This window comes from Anopheles gambiae, chromosome 2 (genome assembly GCF_943734735.2).
Source record: "Anopheles gambiae chromosome 2, idAnoGambNW_F1_1, whole genome shotgun sequence".
NCBI lineage: Eukaryota > Metazoa > Arthropoda > Insecta > Diptera > Culicidae > Anopheles > Anopheles gambiae.
Window position 1 is genome coordinate 116,656,916 of NC_064601.1, and position 18,268 is coordinate 116,675,183.

The 18,268-nt window shown below is 46.6% G+C and overlaps 1 protein-coding gene across 6 annotated transcripts in view; it reads right to left on the reverse strand.

Annotated features, from left to right (window-relative positions):
- The window catches only part of LOC5667033 (potassium channel subfamily T member 2), a 150,290-nt gene that overhangs the window by 69,839 nt on the left and 62,183 nt on the right, over window positions 1-18,268 (reverse strand). For 3 of the 6 annotated variants that reach the window (XR_009765353.1, XM_061648707.1, XM_061648712.1), the window contains exon 1: window positions 103-219. The exons of 1 other annotated variant lie outside the window; for it this stretch is intronic. Coding sequence is in view for 4 of the 5 variants with exons in the window: in XM_061648707.1 (XP_061504691.1) it covers window positions 103-129 (27 nt within the window). In the remaining variant the exon portion in view is untranslated. Of the gene's footprint in view, window positions 1-102; window positions 220-18,268 lie in introns of those variants that run through there. 2 more of the 6 variants (XM_061648709.1, XM_061648710.1) reach the window with 2 other exon arrangements.

The window sequence follows — 18,268 nt, forward strand, 5'->3', positions numbered from 1 at the left end:
GTACTTTAGTTGAGCAAAAAGGATTGATGAAAACAGTGCAAACAAGACCGCGTGAAGCGAAAAACAAGGCAACAGCTTCAAAACAGGAGAAGAAACACTTACAACTGATGAGTCGGATGCTACGGACATTTGGTGCAGTTAAGGTGCTGGTGGTGATGATGCTGGCAGAGGATGTGGTGTGGATGGTGGAGAGAGTGAATTGTGGCGGCCAGTGGCTGGTGAATGCCAGGATCGTGGCAAAGCTCACACCTACACACTCACACACACACATACACACAGACAGATACACCAACACAGTTCCTGCAGTTTGTTTTCGCTCACTAAACCATCCGGCAGCGCTGGACACCATCCATCGAAACTGGGTCAAGCACGGACTGGCAACGCCGGAATGAAAATAGATAGTGCCCTCGCTTGTCTGGTTTGGGTGGAATTTTCGTGTCCAAAATTTACGCTTTTCTCTCGGCCAAGCTATCTACAAACGGTTGAACGGGCTTTTACTCCAACACTGCTGCAGTAAGGTGTGACGTTTGTTTGTTTGTTTTTTCTGAAGCAGGTGCTTTATGCACTCACAAGGAATCACAGTTTTCAGCGTAACGCTACCACCATCAACCAAATCTCACAGGACACAGCGATAAGAATAAAACAAGAACGTCTACACAACGAACGCCTAAATGTATGGACACCGCATTGCATGGATGTAGAATGTACACACGGGGCGAGCTCACACGAGGGTTCTGCCAACTAGATTTGATGGTTGCTAGTGCTTTAGGATTTATTGCATTTGCGAGCTACACATTGTGACAGTGAAGGCAAGATGGTGCTGGTACACTTAGCAAGGATTTGACTCGTTTGGAGGTTAACAAAAAAACACACATAAACACGAAACAAACAATCGTCTACTAATGGACAGCGACAACGACACAAGCCACGCATAAATACACACAAACACACAGAGGGATATTGAGATGCACACACACACAAACACACACTCAGCCACTATGGGATCACTATGGTAATATGACTGGTGCTGGTACCTGGCGACTTAACGTGGCTCGATCAGAAACAGTACGTCCCCGGATTAGGAGGCCGATCGGTGTTAGTATGTGTATAAAAAAAGCTATCTGGTCTCCCTCCCTAAAAAGCTCGTTAGTTAACTCGCTTCAGCTTTACACTTCTTTTTCTGGTTCAGTCTATCACACTGCTGCGAGCTCGCTCGGCACGTGTCTCCGTTGCTGGACGTTCGGGCACTCTGAAGATCGCTGATTATAAAACCTACAAGATCACACTCGCACATACACACACACACATACACTCACACTGCTAGGCGCGCTATCGCTTCTAATTGACACTAGTTACTAAGTTACTTGTTTTATAGGTCCACGAAGTTTCCGAAAACAAGGCAACGGGAACACAGGGAATGGTCTCCTGCCGATGGTCCACCCGGACGTTGGTTTAGTGGTGTATAGACAGCCGGGAGTAGAAAAATGTTGCCCTATTAGCTAGCTGTCCGTTGTTGGTAGGTTGCTGGCAAGGGCTTTGACGCGTTTTGTACATACTCTCTAGGTAGGTTGCAGTTAGTAAATAGACACTATGTGATATTATATCGTTACAATTTGTTTTGTTCTAAAATCTATCAGCGTTTGGTCCTAAAACGAGAGGTAATTGGTTGGTTGTCATTTATGCCGGATGCAACAGCTGGAAGGAAGGTCATGCGCTTCACCAAAATCAGGAAACATTCGTGTCTTTAATCGGAGAGTATCAGCTTAGTGAGGAGAGTTTAAGCAAAACGAACGATCTCTATATAGCATGTGGAAAGCTTATCCATTAATCTCTTTGTAGAAAATTCATACCTCAACTAAAGAGGTCATAAGCAAGGTAAAGGTGAAGGTAGTTATAGCCCAGTTTCCTTTCCCGGATACGATCCTAATGACGATAAAGTTTTTACAAAATATTGTAAATTGAAAACTAATCCTCCACCGACCGTCCGTTGAATCTGCTTGCATCTAGAAGGCCTAAAGATTCACCACTAAAGCGTCCACCACAGATTCACAACCGGCATTCTCGCTTCCCCGGTAATGGAGTGAATGGCGCATTTGCTTGTGGGGAAAAGTTTCCTGCTCCATCTCTAGCTGAAACGAAGTTGTTTGCATCCGCTTTCGGGCCCTACACCTGCCGACTGAAACGGCGCCAAAACTTACAAACGCATCCGGGGGTATCCCTTATCGTGCGATAGTGGAGGAGACCAGGGCATTGAAGCTTTTAAGACTGAGTGAACATTTTGAAAAAGGGTCGTCAGGTCTGGCGGCTGGTTGAGAGCGGCAGTTTCATTTTTTACGTGTAAATTGGAAAAGTTTGCTCCAGACTGGCGGGAATGGTCTGGCCCGCTCGAGCTCACACGACAGGGTGACAGGAAAATGGACGGAAGAGATGGCACATCCGGTGGTAGATGGCAGGTTCTCGTAGGGCACTTTACGAAACGGGACAGCACAGGATGAAAGTAGTTTGCACACGGTGTCAGTGTCAGGAGGTGGCTGGGCCATTAGAACGATATGTTAAACTTTCTCTACCTATGCCATCTTGTGCCGGCAGTTTTGTTGCAGCGTTGTGTTGTAATAATTGCTCACGAGCACAAGCATAGGATCGATATTTTAAAGCAAGTACTTTGTTTCAAAACCAAAATCGACTCAATAACAAAACGAAAACTAAAACACAAAACGGTAATAGAATCAACAGATGACAAGACGCCTAAATGCAGGCAATCCACATGACTAAATCATCTTATTCGCTTCATTGTGGTCAATGGGGACGATTGTAAAGTTCCGTTAGAATGAAGTTATCTGTCGTACCCGACGTTATAATTAATTCAACGCACACCCACACACACATACCCATATTGACTGACTGATGGGTTTCCGATGTTCTAAAACAAAGGTACATTTTCCATTCTCTTCCAAACGGACAACTGTGGTAGGCCTCTGGCAGCAGCAATGAACCTCAGAATGGACTGCGACCAACTTTAAAGAGCGATAAGAGTGGAACCACTCCAATTATCATTCCAACAGGAATCAAAGCATCGCATGAAAGTCGACTCTTTGGCCGGTTGGTTGAATGGCTGGAGCTTCTCTTGCTCAGGCAGCAGGAACCGGAACCGGTGTGTGGTAGGTTACAGTAACGGAAAGGGATGAAAATCGATTCCCGATGGACGAATGGTGGAACTCCATTCATGGTGAGGCAGCGCCAAGAAGGAACGAAGCACCGTTCCGTTCCCGACAGGAGGCTGTCCAACGTACAACAGCCCGGAAGATGGAAAGAGAGCAGCCAGCATATAAAAACGATCCGATTTTCAATGCCACCCTACGACGGTGGGTGGCGTCATCTTGGACGTCAGTGATGCCCTCACTCACCTCACGGCCTTCTGACAGCTGAGACCGGCCCGAGAAGCAAGATGAGCAAAGACTCATCCGGCCGGCTTGGGGCCCACCCGCAGTGTGCGTCTATCATTGGACCAGTGCCAAACGTCAACTGGCGTCGTGTTCATTGAAATTGCAGCATGTGAGTATGTGTGTGTGTGTTTGGCTGTATCTACACGATACCACTACTGGGCCGACTATTGCCCGAGAGTAGGCTGTCAGTTTGTGTCCCATTATTTCCCTCCGACGGGTATGACGAAATTAATGAACCACATCCAACCACGCACTCTGGCTGTTCCCCCCTCGAATGGTCCACCCGCCCCTCGGGGTCGTGTACAAAATCGATGCTTGTAATGATGAAACAAGCGCTGCCAGAAACAGGCACAGGTCGATGCGTACCATAACGAGAGACGAGGCTTCCAGCAGACCTTGGCCGTGCCATCGCAACGGTACACCATCGGTCTACATTTAGGCGCAAATGGTGGTTGGCGCTATGTTAATCAAACGAAACGGAACGGAAAGGTGTCGATTGGTGTACGTTCGTTCCGGTTTTGTGCTGTGTGCTCTCGCAACCGCTCCATGGGTAATTTAATCGTGCAAACTAAACCAACCGTAAACCTTTGCCACATATCGTGCGAAAAACGACTCGTTCCTTTGCTCGTAGGTCGTTATCGGTGGGCACGATAAGGATCACAGGACCTGGCGCTGCTGTAGCTCTACAAAAGCGCACACTCTCTGTTTCTCGCTCTCTGTAAGTGGTGAGCTTTTTTCGCGGCACATGTTTGCGTAAAACTGAACTCAAAACACAATTTAAACGTTCACAACCATTGCGCGCGTTCCGCTATCACCTGAGCTGGAAGAGCTCACAACGCCCATGTCCCTTTGCCGCGGTTTGGATATCGAAATAGCACAGAATTTATCACCTCCCTAGCACAACGTTTTACGGTGAATTGTGTCCCTTCTTGAGCGTCGGTTTGTCCTTCGGTGGCAGAGGCTCAGTCCTGGTGACTTCCGGCCAACCGGATGCGGCACAAATAGAGTGCTGGGATGGATTTAGGCAACCGTTTGAACAGCAGGCTATGTACCGGTTGAAGAAGCAGCGCACTCACTGGAATAAGCGCCATCGTGGCACTGCTGGTTTTGATGATGGTTAGTACGGGCCGAGAAGAAAAAGACACACAAACTTTTGTTTGCAAACAGAAGGTCCTGCCAGGCGTGAAAAATGATTGACGAAAGCGACCATGGAGCGATGAAAAAGGATTAAGCTGCTTCTGACCTCGCCAGGGGTCGGTTCTATCGTTTTTGGCTCAGGTTTTTGGCTATAGGTGACACTAACAAAGAGGCTTGGGAAACACTGACTTTAACGGACCTTGGGATACTCTAAAGTGGAGGCATAATTTTGTCCTAAATATGGTTCCTTTTATGTTGAGTACGACAACCAAACTAAAAAGCCAAAATTCAAGTAACCGTTAGTGATTTGAATTTCACCCGCTTCAATTGGGAATAATGTCCATCCAAGTGGATAGTTTAAAAGGACCAAGAGCAAAAGAAACACATTTCAATTGCAAGTGATTTATAGCTGAAGATGTCACATGGGTGCGGGTAATTTAATCTGCTTCTCGATTGTGGTTGCCATTGCAAAACGATGTACGCAAGAGTAGCTACGATACAAAGAATGCTATCTTGACCGACTGCACCAACCAACCTCAACGATGGCAATCAAATATTTGCCCGGCAGAAGTTAAGGGAAGGTAAGATTCTTGCGGTGACACTGTCCAGCGTAGGATGCAATCGAGAAAGGATGTTTTAAAAAAATGTCTACCTCCACAAAGCCCTATTCCCGGTCGGAGTACGTTCTTGTACACTCCTTTCAACGGTGTGACCAACTTTTGATTTCCCCTTTTTGCATTCTTGCTCTGCTTGGTTCTCCCCATTCTTGAACAGAGAATACGTTGCACTCGAGCTTGTTGTTGAACGACTATATGTTCACAATCTCGTTGATCGTAGCGACCGTTCGTCACAAACAAACGAAAAAAACCATGACCAAGATATTGTGAATCGGAAGCACTTTTGCGCTGTGCACACGTGTGGGAAACGTTGAGTTTTCGTGGCAGATTTACTGCTGGTTCTCAGCAACAGCACATCCCGAGCATACGAGTGGGTCCCGGGAGGGATGCAAAAAGGTGAACCATAAGCTTAACAAGCTGGACGACCAATCTCGTGACAGAAACTCCAAAAAAGAACCCCCCCCCCCCCCTCCACACACACATACACATACCCAAAAGCAAACAAGCTTGGGGAAAGTTGGGGTTGAGGTTTCGAAAAATCCCGGCTTCTCCTGCAACTGCAAGGAATGTTCTTAAAGGCAGCTTACACACCGGTTCGCAGGCAACCCGCAGCATTCCGGAGATGAAATTGATAAATAATATATAAGGTTGTTAATTTCTTATTCCCCAAAACCCGCAACCCGTAAGTTAACGATTGGAACGGATACCGGATTGTACCGGTGCTGTCCCACGCAGGTGATGCGCATTGGGGACGGCAACGAGCAGTACGGGTGCTCGAGAATGTTAGGAAATGCAAATTCTTCCACCGTAATTGGTTGCGGGATTGGTTGGGATCACGAGGCAGTGCAGGTGTCCAGAGGGGGGGGGGGGGGGTTTACAGTTACTGTACTGAATGTTTGCCAGTTTTGCTTTCTTGTGTTGTTTTTCTCCCCTTTCTTTTTGTACACTGGTGCAGAACAGCAGAACGATCGGAAGCGGTAGAGGAAGCGGAAAAAAGGTTTTCAAACACTAAAAGCACCAAAAGCAAAAATCGGATGAAGTACATTCCAAACAGCGGGTAGATTATGTTACAGAGTTAGCAAAGTTATTGGTGTTTTATAAATAAACCCCTATGGGAGCTGCACAGGATGTCGCTTGAGGACTTGCGACTTGCGCTTGAGGAAGCCCCATCAAACATCTGATTCCACGAAACTGCTTGGTGAAGTGTGAGCGTTTGCCGTAACGGGACAAAACTTTTCCCCTGAAGCGTCAGCAATAATTGAGGTGCTGATTTCGTCGAACTTTTTGTACTGTTAAAAGGAATCAAATGTAACCGTGATCACCTTTTTCATCAGGCATGATGATGGCAAAAAGGATCAGTCCGTTGTATTCAAATTAGGAGCCAGCCAGTGCCTGTGGCTCGCTAATTAGTAGCAAGAGAGTCTGACAGAGAGGATCCCAAATACTGCCTACACGTGTTTTACAAAATTAGTAGTTGATTACTTCGCGTACCGATTTGGCATTAAAATGCCACTGCTTTCTCCTTTCCTTACCTTGAGCTTGGTTCCATTCTAATGCGTACAGCCGTTCACCGGCAAATGCCGCGAACACGGAAATGATTCGATCGTGTATTCCCCGCCTGGGTTCCGATTGTTCGAGAATTCGGAAGCAGCAATGTCTGCACCAACACTTTTGCACAACTGCTATTCTTAGCGACGTGTGCGCAGATTCGCCAGCTTGCGAAGGGAACTGGATGGCAGCGCGAACGGGCTACCCCTGTGCATTAGCAAAGTTAGTAATTAAAACAGTAAATTTAAACCAGCTCACCAGTGTAGGAGTTAACGACAATGGCACTACAGCCCACCAGTTTCGGGCGGGCGAGATTTCGCGTCGAATTTATTTAACTTGTTAATACAGGTACACCCGATGTGCTTCACCCACCACACCGGAGTTACAGAAGCAGTGTTAGTGGGGGAGAAAACCGGGAGGAAAATTTCGTTTGCTCAGCAACTTTTCCAGCGAACGGCGAACGATACCCACTCCGAGAACTATCTCCATTTATCTGGGAAATCGCTAAAGACATCTGTACCTGATGACTATTTTCAGACTGCTGACGCAGACCGGTGTGTTCATGCTCTCGAACTCTCATCCACCGGCCAGATGCACCAGAGAGATCGTTTGCATCGAGCAGTGTGGAAACGATTCGGTCAGCTTAGATTCGATTCACGTGCTGCGGATCGGTATAATTGTGCCCTTCAAACGGTCCAAGAAGGTCACAACTTTTTAGCACCTATCGTTTGCATAACACGCCCGAACCATTAACAGGGGCTAAACCTACACCAAAAGTGGTGCGATTAATGGAGCGATTAAGTTGCCGCTAGCATCGCCTAACATGACGAACGGGGGTGAGCTTAAAAGAAAGTTAAAGTCAGTTGAAAATGGCCCAAAAAAGCTTGAGTTTTTGCATTAGTAAGTGCTTTCTGGTTGGTCTGGTTTTTATCAATAAACTTTGCAAGGAGAAGAAGAAGATGGAGATTATTGTTCTTTTTCAATATGATATTGATTAAATTCGCTTAAACAAAGTTGACATCATAACATATCAGATAAGGCAAACAAACGATCAACACAGCTCTAATAAAGTATCATTGTGCTGCTGTTTGCATAACTTTAGGAGTTTAGGTTTACTAAGAGGATCGCATGCTATATCGCAGTTGCGGCAAACTTTTCTCGTTAAAGCATTAACAATCGCTTGTTTACAGGTGTGTTTACATTCGTTTGCCAACACTTTCATCCGGATAAAGAATCAATAAACCATTAATCCCTTCATTATTAGGCCATTACACGTAAGCGCTCTTGGTTCGCATCCGAGCAAAGTTTTCATTGCTATGACCTAGCATCAAGAGTAACAAACAGATTATACAAAGTTAAGGCGTGTTTTTGAGAGCGAGAGCTTCAACATTCGTCATTAATAGTAACGCTTCCCGAATAACGAGTGAATCGTGCTCGAGCGAAAGGTCACATTTTAACGACATTATAGCCGAAGCCTGATTGATTAATTGATGCAAGCCATCCGTGAAATCCGCTTCGCACAGCATTCGACACTGCCTGCGGATACACATACTGTGATCACGATTTTATCACCGTTCCTTTTTGAAGTTTCCGGATTGTCAGTTTACCCATTTGCATAAAGATAGCAGCGTGAAAATCGATTCCATTTCGAACGTGATTGCAGCCGAACGTGACTCCTTGCATGGTTTCGTTTCGTTGCATACATCCCATGCACAGTGCAACGAACCTGACCCTCGTAGGGTCAGCTTCTCAACACAGAAACACAAATAATGTCCTCTATTCATGTGTCAGCTGTGAGCTTTCCCCATGGCAGGAGGAAATCGCTCCATTGTAATCTTGGGCGATTAATATGATTTATGGCAAGCGCTTTAAAATTGGTGCATTGGGCGCGATAGTCTTTTCGGCCGTACCCGATGCAGGTTATCGAAAGATAGGAATCGTGTTTAGCGTTCCATTTCGCAGGGTTTTTGTAAATTATGAACCACCACCACCACCACACCTTGCATCCGGGTGGCACCCGAGGGCGTAGTTTGAATTAAATTGTACACTATAGTGCCCACCATTTACCGCCAACCACAAACACATGCGCACGGAGTCAAGCCAAAGTGCAGCTCACCCACGAACCATATGGTTAAACAGCTCCCAAAACACCGCTTACACACACAAGTACTCTCTCTCTCACACACACACACCTGCTACGGCCAGCTGCCGGGTGCTTATGAGGGTGTAAAATAATCTCATTAATTTAGATCGCATTATTGCGCATTACACAGCGCAAGAGGCTTGCGGGTGCTGTTGTGATGTTATGATAAATTGCCTACATTCAGGCGGACAGCAGAAATATGATTTGCCCGCCAGCTTAAACACAATGTGTAAGGCCGCTCCCGTTTCCCTCAGCCACAGGTTGAAAATCGGCACACAAAAATGCAACTCGTGTGAAGGTGATGGGTGTAAATATTTACCACAAGCTGAACCGAGATAGATGAGTTTGTGAGTGGATGCGTAATAGTTCTATTTATTTGCGCACATGTAAGGCGCCTTTTCGCAGTATGACAACCAAATTAACACCTTCACTTGATGGTGACCCTGAACTAAATGAAGCTGCCATTTGCATCGATTATGAAGTCGAGCCAGGAAGCAATGGAATAAGTGAAACAATTATCACCATCGCCCGTCGTTCTGCTTGCTTTGTGCTTACCGATCCGTAACGAATGGTAGCAGCAAGTTAACGATGCTAAAACACAGCGCCAAAGCTAATGGTCAGTTTGTATGGTAAACGTACAGCTCGGTCTCGATGTTTCAAGCAGCCGAGTGACTGGGAACTGGGACGGGAAAATCGATACTTTGTTTTATTTTTAAACTCAAGCCATCCCCATCCCGAGTGTCCTTTTTTGTTAGTTTATCTTTGCCGAAAAGTGGTGCGCCATGGGCCTGGGCGATGGTCGCTTGTTGGTCGCTTAATCGATAATCTGATGAACATTTCACACACCTTCCCAATCTTCCGGTACGGGGCTGGTACGATTTCGTTGGACTTCGTGGAAGGCGTCGCGGCAAAGAAGGCGAAGGAAATACGTCGAAAGTGAAAGTTGTCACCGGGAGAACATTTCGGAGCAGGGCGGGCTCGGGCGCCATTGGGTGCCGTCCATTATTAAATCGGATATAAATGGGACATGTTTCTATTGTGCTGAATTTAATTAAACGTAACGAGGTTTTCCTTTCATTTATTGTTTCCCTTCCGCACTCGCAGTGACCTTCGGTGCGGCGGCGGCGGCCGCTGCTGTTTTTTCGGGTCACGATTTGTTGTGGATTAGACGATCTCGGGCAAGTCTTTTTTTCTTGGTATGAGGAAGAGAAAAAGATTTACTTTTGCTTGGTACTCTTTTGTGTTCTTTGAGAAGGCTTTAGAAATCAGTTTTGGATCAGCGGCTTGTGTACTCTTGATGCAATCAAAATATGAGCGGTACAACCGCAACCCTGCTGGGTTGAGTTCGTTGTAATGGATTGTCAACATTATTACGAAGCAAACAACAATGCAGTGGTTCACCACATGCTTTCTATTAAATTAATTTTCTTCTACTGCAATACATTCTGTTGGAGCAGGAAATGCTGTTATAATGATTATTAGGACCATGTTGTTGTACACATTGCATACATTTTGGCGTTTATCAAATAAAAGAACCAGTTTCGTATATTGTATTTGCCTGTAAAGACCCAAACAATCAATTATCAAAAGAAAACCCTTGATTGATATGAAATTATTCCATTCACTTTCTATTCAAGATTATTTTCTTCCCAATTTGCTGTGGGTCAACCTTCTAAACTTCTCCCTATACTGAGTGTATGTGACTTTTTGTCCGAGCTAATAGGGATCAATTTCGATGCCCTTACATCCCATTCGAACTGAACCTAAACACATCTCCCAGCACAACCCGTGAGCAGCACCAACAACACCGTTCCCCTCCAATTGGGGCCGTAAATTTACGTCACCGAGGACGACCCTCGCTATTTAGCTTTTGATGGGAAATTTATTGCCAGTTTCTTCAGACACTCGAAGCACTCGGGGTGCGCGTTGATGCGTGGTACCCCTTTAACACTGCTGCCACCTGAGCTGACAACAATTATACAGCGGCATGCTTTCAACAAAGGCCCTTCCCGAGCGCCCTAACATACTTTCAAAGCCAACCGACGTCCTGGATCATCCCCCCGGTGTCAATTCACCCCCCCTCCCCCCCCAGGGGAAATGGAAGTTAGCCGGAGTGAGACATTAACAATCTGCCATACAACTTCTCCAATCCTCGAGAACCCTCAGCAAGCCGCACCTCTTGGCGGGAACACTTTGCCCACACACACACGTACTGGGTGGCTCAGTCCAACTAATGATGGGTTGATGCGTGTGGCAACCGTGGCTGTCGGCAGGCTTTGCACTCCGTTTAACGCTTTAAAATAACGACAAAAAGCGCTTATTATGGAAGGATACCCGCAGAGGGACACATTAACATTTTCATTGCAATGGGTTTTCATTTAAATGAGAACCCCAGCGTTAAAATTACGATGTTTGGGTCTTGTAATCACTGTGGGTGTGTGGTAAATCCCAGACCTGTCGGTGGCAGTGTATAAAATTATCAAAACATCATCCAAATCCATCATCTGTCAACACGTGACCTCTTATCGGTAAAGTTTCATCTAACAATACATTGAAAAAGAAGCTCGATTGTTATCCAATGCTACCTTCCAAATGTAACGTAACTAACCTAGGGGCAACCGGGGCACTTATCGTTATCAAAAACAAATCGGGATGAAGTTTGCCGAAGAGCACTCTCGAGAAGTTGTTCAAACAGTTCCAATCCACTGTTCGGGCGCTGCCTAACTAGCTCCGGATCTTTGTAAGCACGAGTGAAAGTCGGGCGAGGGGGCACGCCAGCATGTAACTGATAACCAACAGGATGACTTCTGATGTTTCTGGCGCGCTGGTTTCGCAAAAACTTTTCTCTCTCCCGTCTCCATCCTGCCCACCGCCAACTGGCCCGTGGGAGATTGGTTGGCTTTTTGCACGACCAGCCGGTGTGTTTATTGTTCCTTTTCCTGGAGTGTGGATCGATGCCAAGAAGAGCGAACGAAGATACAGAGTCAAGAGCACTTGGCGGCGATCTTCAAGAAAGCTTCGTTTGCCGGGGATCCTTGCAAACCCCGAGTTCCAAAGAAAGCCCTTGGAATTGGACAAGTTTTACAAGCAGCTTGCGCAAGCTCCACAGCTAAAGCACTCATTATCGTCGAGGAAATGCTCGCTTCATTGGCTTACACACGCGGGACATTCGGAAGCGCGCGGATAGCACACCAGCAGGCAACGTTCAATCCAGCTGACCCGGTTTTCGCCTTCATTAGTGTCTTATAACAACAAACGGGGGGAGACGATGGTGTTGTTGTTATTATTACAATACAGAAATGAAAATTGAAATGGAAAAGTTAGACTGCTGTCGGGCCCCTGGGACGGGACGGAGGGCACTAACCGTGTGACAATGCACTTAAAATTTGCAAATTTATACTCAACTGCTAAGCAGCAGTCAACAAGCGCGTTATAAGTTGCGCGAGTTAAACTTGCCGAGAAAACAATATTACACCACCGTGTGTCCAAATTCACATTCGAAAGAACGATACGCAGAAGTCGGTTGGCTCGTTGGCTCGTTAATGAAATGGAAACAACATCCCGCACCGGCACGGGATAGTGACTTCACGAGCAATCTCAGACTTACTATTATTGTTTGGCAAACGGCTGTGGGGAGGGCAAGAGAGGGGCGAGCAGTGGCGAGTTCACTGCTGCCTCATATTAAACAAACAACCCTACGGGCCCACACCCTCAAACCTGTGGAGCACAGCCGCATGTAGTCGACGACGATTCTAATGAATATACACTGCTTGCTCCTCCAACTCACCACCATCGGCCAAACTCAGTGGCACTTCTTCGCGAAACGAACGTTTGGTTAACAAGCGAAATTAGCACAATTACGTTTTATTATTATGATTATTTTTTGCGCCCTTTTTCCAGGCCACTGCTTCGCTCGCATGTGTGTGGTGGCTGTCTATATTCATGGAGTGTATATTATGATTTGTTTATATGATGGCATACGAGTGCAAACGAGGAAACTGCTGGATAATAAAAGGGAAGCGAGAAGCGGCCGCCCAGCATGGCCTGGCAGGACGCGATCGTTAGACAGTTAACGATACAGTAGGAAAGACTGTATCTGCAATCATCGTCTACTGATACGATTGAATGATGTGGCAGTGGAAAGCGAAGGCAAGAAAACGAAACCACAATGAGGCGTCCAACAAACGGACAGTTGTTCGTTTTCCCGTTTTCCTGGAGGTTGGGTTAAAAAAAGATGGCACGGCACGGTGGCAGAATAATGACTCTAACAAGGTATTTCGTTACATGCGACACACGAACGAACGCTGGAGTGTATCTGTTGCCCGCTGCCATACAACACGGTGACACTGACCCGATGGTGAATTTGATGAAAATAACAGTGCGCAAAACAACCCCATTAATTTCATATCCATTTGCTTTCATTTCTTTTGCTTGATTAAGGGAAGTAAAAAGAAAAAAAACGTATAAGGAAGCAATGGGAAAATAGCTGTTAAGGAGGCCCTAAGAAAACCTCATGCTGTCATGCAAATTGCATACCACAAGGCGCAACTGTACACACAGTGTCAACACACAGTGTATAGTGCGCCTGAAGTCATGCAATCCGGACAGCAAAAGTGCTTTTGCTGTACACTCCTCTTAACAATTTATTGATCACTTTCAACAAGGCAACTCAGCTGGGCTCGGTCCCTTCTCCGTCACACTGCAGTCCGATACAACATACCAGTCCATAGTGTCGCGTTTGATTGAGTTAACCTTGAATTTGACACCACACAAGCGGAATGGGGGAGTAGGAGCTATGAGGATAGATACTAGATGTGTCACTGGCTGGAAGGATTTGCTGCTAGGTAAAATAATACTACGCTCCACAAAAGAGTGAGAATGCGTTTTTTCTCTATCACTCAATCTGTTTACGTTAAATTTTGTAATGTATTAGTGAAGATGTATGGGCTTCTTTAAAAAACTGCCAAACATTTCACCTCGCTGTACATTTACGTTTACCATGTTTTGTGAGTGTACTTGCAGCTAGTTTATTTGACAGTGAAGTATCGGCCCTCGCAGCGATCTCAACCCGCTTGCTGGAGTTCCTTTCTCAGAAATGACGCAAACTGATCCATTCGGTCCGTAATTTATTGACATTGCATGGCCCAATGCTAGAGCGCAAGCATAAGCGCAAGCAGCTGATTTCCGCAAGCCACAATGCTACGGTTTTGCGCCAATAATAGGTCTTCGGGATCGGCCACAGCCACATGTGGTCCGGTCGGTGGTGGTCCGCAGCATCATCTCGCCATGTTGCGTTGATCGATTTCGTTCTGCTGAACTGAGCGAAAATGGGGTGCTTCGTCCAGTTTATTTATGGGTTCCACCACATTACCGAGTTCCAGGGAGAACTAACGGAACGCGCAGGGAAGGGTGTATGGAATGCACCGGCACCGTCCGCACATGACACGCACGAACGCGCAATCGTTCATGGACCGTACGCAAATAAATCGCTCGCGGGCGCTGCTCCCCAGCCGGCAGGAGGGCGCACAAACAGTGTAAACAAACATTCGTTGACTAATTTCAACAAATAATAATCCCCATCTGGAAGATGGCGAGGAAGAAGTGTGTGTGAATGGTCTAGAGCGCTTTTTTTTGCGCCATTTCCCACTCACCGGGTTATTGCGTGAAGAAAAACGGCTGAGTAATACGCAGAGGAGTACGCTAGTGAGATGTAAATGTGGCGGAAGCAGATTGCTAATTAGCCATTTCGCACGCCGCCTACTGCACAGTTGGAACGGTGGTCTGAAAACTTTACGATGATGAAAACCGGACTACACTTTTATTAACTCTAATTTACAGCATTGTGTAAGTTTGTCAGCAACAAGCTACCTCTAGTCTTGGAGCCTTGAACTTCCTGGTCCTTCCTGAAGCAAGTCGTAAAAAAGAAAGTCAATCAGTGTAGGACGGCTGAAGGCGAATGGCATTCACTCTTTCTCTCTAATGAATTATGAACCCTTTTCCGGTACAACCAAACAACCAGATGGCTTTCCTTCGAAGGGCTCTTATTTCAATGTCGGCCTCCCTCGAAAATCGGTTGAAAGCGGCCATACGACCGTACGACTGTTCTGGGATTGAATAATTGAAATCATACAAAACCAAGATGGCCTCCGTTCGAGATTCACTTTCGCACAAGCCAAAGGGATTTCTCTTTCAAATCACAAACCATACCGAACACAGTGCAGCTGACCAAATGGCGAGTCATCGTCATAAAACGACCGTCCAAAACCACATACACACACACACACCCAGACTCGTGCGCTCGTTGGAATGTTGGTCCAGTGGAGTTTTTGGTTGTTAAAGTTTCCCGACATTCATGGGTCCGATGGGACGGTCCCGGGCGGTTCGGGCTCTAGGGCAATGTGTGTCTGTAACGATCTCTCCATCTCCCGGCCTTTGGGCAACGAGTCCCTTGGGAAGCTGTCAAGAACCGGTAACCGCTGTATGAAGCTAGGTGGGAGAGAATAAAAATATTCCCCCAACAAAGATCCCGTACACACTCACATTCCAAAACTGCGAATGATGCATCTCGTTTGTCGGATGATCACAATAAAAAAGCATCGTCACGTACATACACACCCGCACCCAAATGGAACAGGGAACAGGGTGATGATCGTAAAAAAAGCCACTTCAACGGACGTCACTGGATTAGTTGAGGGGTGGGATTAAATCGAATCGATTTGATATGTCAGTGTGTGCTTGTGTTTGATAAAGCGCTCCAAAATAAAATGTTCACATCATGAACTGGCTTTTAATCAAATACGCTCAAGCGTGTGAAAATCAAGAATGGTATCGATATAGAGCGGTGGATGTGGAATGTTTGTGCCCCGTGGCATTAGCCCGATTTTTCCATTTGTTCACACTTGGCCGCCATATTGTTTGATCCGGAATTGAATCCTAACCTTTCACGGGATTGGAGAAGCAACCCGATGTATATGCATACACACGCAGGCACATCGTTTATTACTTTCCCTGCTTTGGTGGGGGGGGGGGGGAGGGAGATCCCGCTAGCTTATTGATTATTCATCCAAATTATCCTGGTCACGGCACCAGCCGTGAGATTCTCCCCTTGTTCCCCATGGGAGGGCGGAAAGGGGTTCGCTATTTATTATTCAGCCTTATTTCCATCTTCACAGCTCGACAACTATCTCGGCATTCACTCACTCACACGCTCACGGGGGCCACTCCCAGCTGTAAGGGCGGCAGTGTTTATCAGTCAACCTTTGGGAGGTTTTTTCTCCATTTCCCATCCCTTCCTACGTCCCTTTTCAAGGGCAGCCCGGGTGCTTCTTAAGCCGCTTATCAAAATCGACGATCGATTTGGGTGGTTCTGTTTCGAGTGGGAATGAAAAATTCATTACCATCAAGAGCGCTACAATGTATGCGCTGGAGTGTGTGTGTGTGTGTGTGTGGCTGTTGTTCTATAGCTCGGAGAAGGATAGCGCACGGACAGAATCGATCGATTGACCTCTCGTTATGGGGCGTCTAATGATGACGATAGCTTCACACCCGTGATGCGACCTCAGAGATCTATCAATGCAAACTGGCAACTAGACATTGAGATGCAAGTGGGTACAAGTGTCACCCGATCCAAAGAATGATGTAGGCCCATTTATCTAAAGCACGGGCATACGAACATATGCATAAGGTCAGATGTTCGATTGATTCCAATCGTCCGCTCTTGCAGAATACACTTCTCCAGACATGAACCGTTCACGCTTTTAAGGATGTCTCTCCAAAAAACACCACACACACATACACCACGGTGTGTGAGTGACATTGTACCTGTTCAAGGTCAATTTCCTTCTTCGTTGCTTTCGCTTCTTCTCTTGCTTCTTCGTAAGCGATGAAGAAATAAACAACACAGAGTGCTATTGATGACTTTTTTGAAGCCGTGTGAAGAACGGGTTTCGTCACTGTAACACCCCGGTGGTTCCGAAGTGAATCAAGCGAGCGGACGAGATCTGACTCATCAATAAGCCTCACTTTGAACGCACACTTTGGCTGTTGATTCACACAAACACAGAAACGCTTCCACACCAACACGTGCTTAATAGAATCGTACCAATTCCAATCAATTTTCGAACCGTTTTGCATCCACCCAGGCCCAGTAGTAAGCGTTGAAGTAGAGCGTCCCACTGCTATCCGACAGTTGCTGGTAGTGCTCATAGCTTACTTTGTTTTACTGGCATTTAGAAGCGTTTTAACACCACACCTCACACGCACCTGCACGCTGCTGAGGTGTAAAAGTTTGTTGATTCCATTAATCAATTGATCAATTTACAAGCACAAACCTACACACACACACAGTTCAGGTGGCACAAATAGGTCAACTCGACACTAATTCCTCTGAGTGTCGATCGCCTCGCCATTACAACGCCTCGCAAAGGTGAAAATCGTGTCATTGCGGGTGGATTTGTCAGCCGCATCCATATCCACCGCTGCCGCTGTGAGATACAAAATCCTAACACACACCTGATTCCACGGCTCAATCTGATAACAAATTAATGCCACCAGCAAAACACAGGCGCTTGGGCACGTCCTCGTCCGACCTGTCCGAACGGGCCAGGAAACGGGCTACAGCCTGTGCCCGCGTGTTGAATTATCGATTTTCCGCACCGTGTCAGCGATCCGCCCAACAGCACACAGCCTGCAAAACACCAAAATATGCCTCGCTAGCTGATGCTGGAGACCAGACCGGACGGTTCGGCACGGTGCCCTGTGAGTGTTTGTTTACTGTCTCCTCTTTCACAGGTGGTGAGGACCGGTACGCACACACACACACACACACACACAAGAGCGCGACCTTCTTCTTCTTCTTTTTGGCTCAACAACCGTTGTCGGTCAAGGCCTGCCAGTACCACTTGTGGGCTTGGCTTTCAGTGACTTTTGGATTATCCCCCACAGCAGGATAGTCAGTCCTACGTATGGCGGCACGGTCTATTTGGGGCTTGAACCCATGACGGGCATGTTGTTAAGTCGTACAAGTTGACGGCTTTACCATGAGACCGGCGCGACCTACGTGATGGTAAACACTGACCCGCAGTGAAGAAGAGCACAACGGAAACCAGCACATCAGCTCACAGAGACACAGAATACACGTACAATATTTCTTCCTATCCGACATCCGGATGGAAGCCAAACCACCAGGAAGCCAAACCCGCCGGAAGTCATTCGAAATCCTGCCCTATGTCACAGGAGCAGGTAAAACAAAAGCACAAACATGGCAGGCTGGTGTTTGGGTTTTGTGTATCTGACCTTCGAAATTAGATTAAATGATGGAGAGAAGGTCAGGCCGGGGAGGGGCTTTCGGGGTGTGACCAGAAAAGAAAAACCGCCTCCAG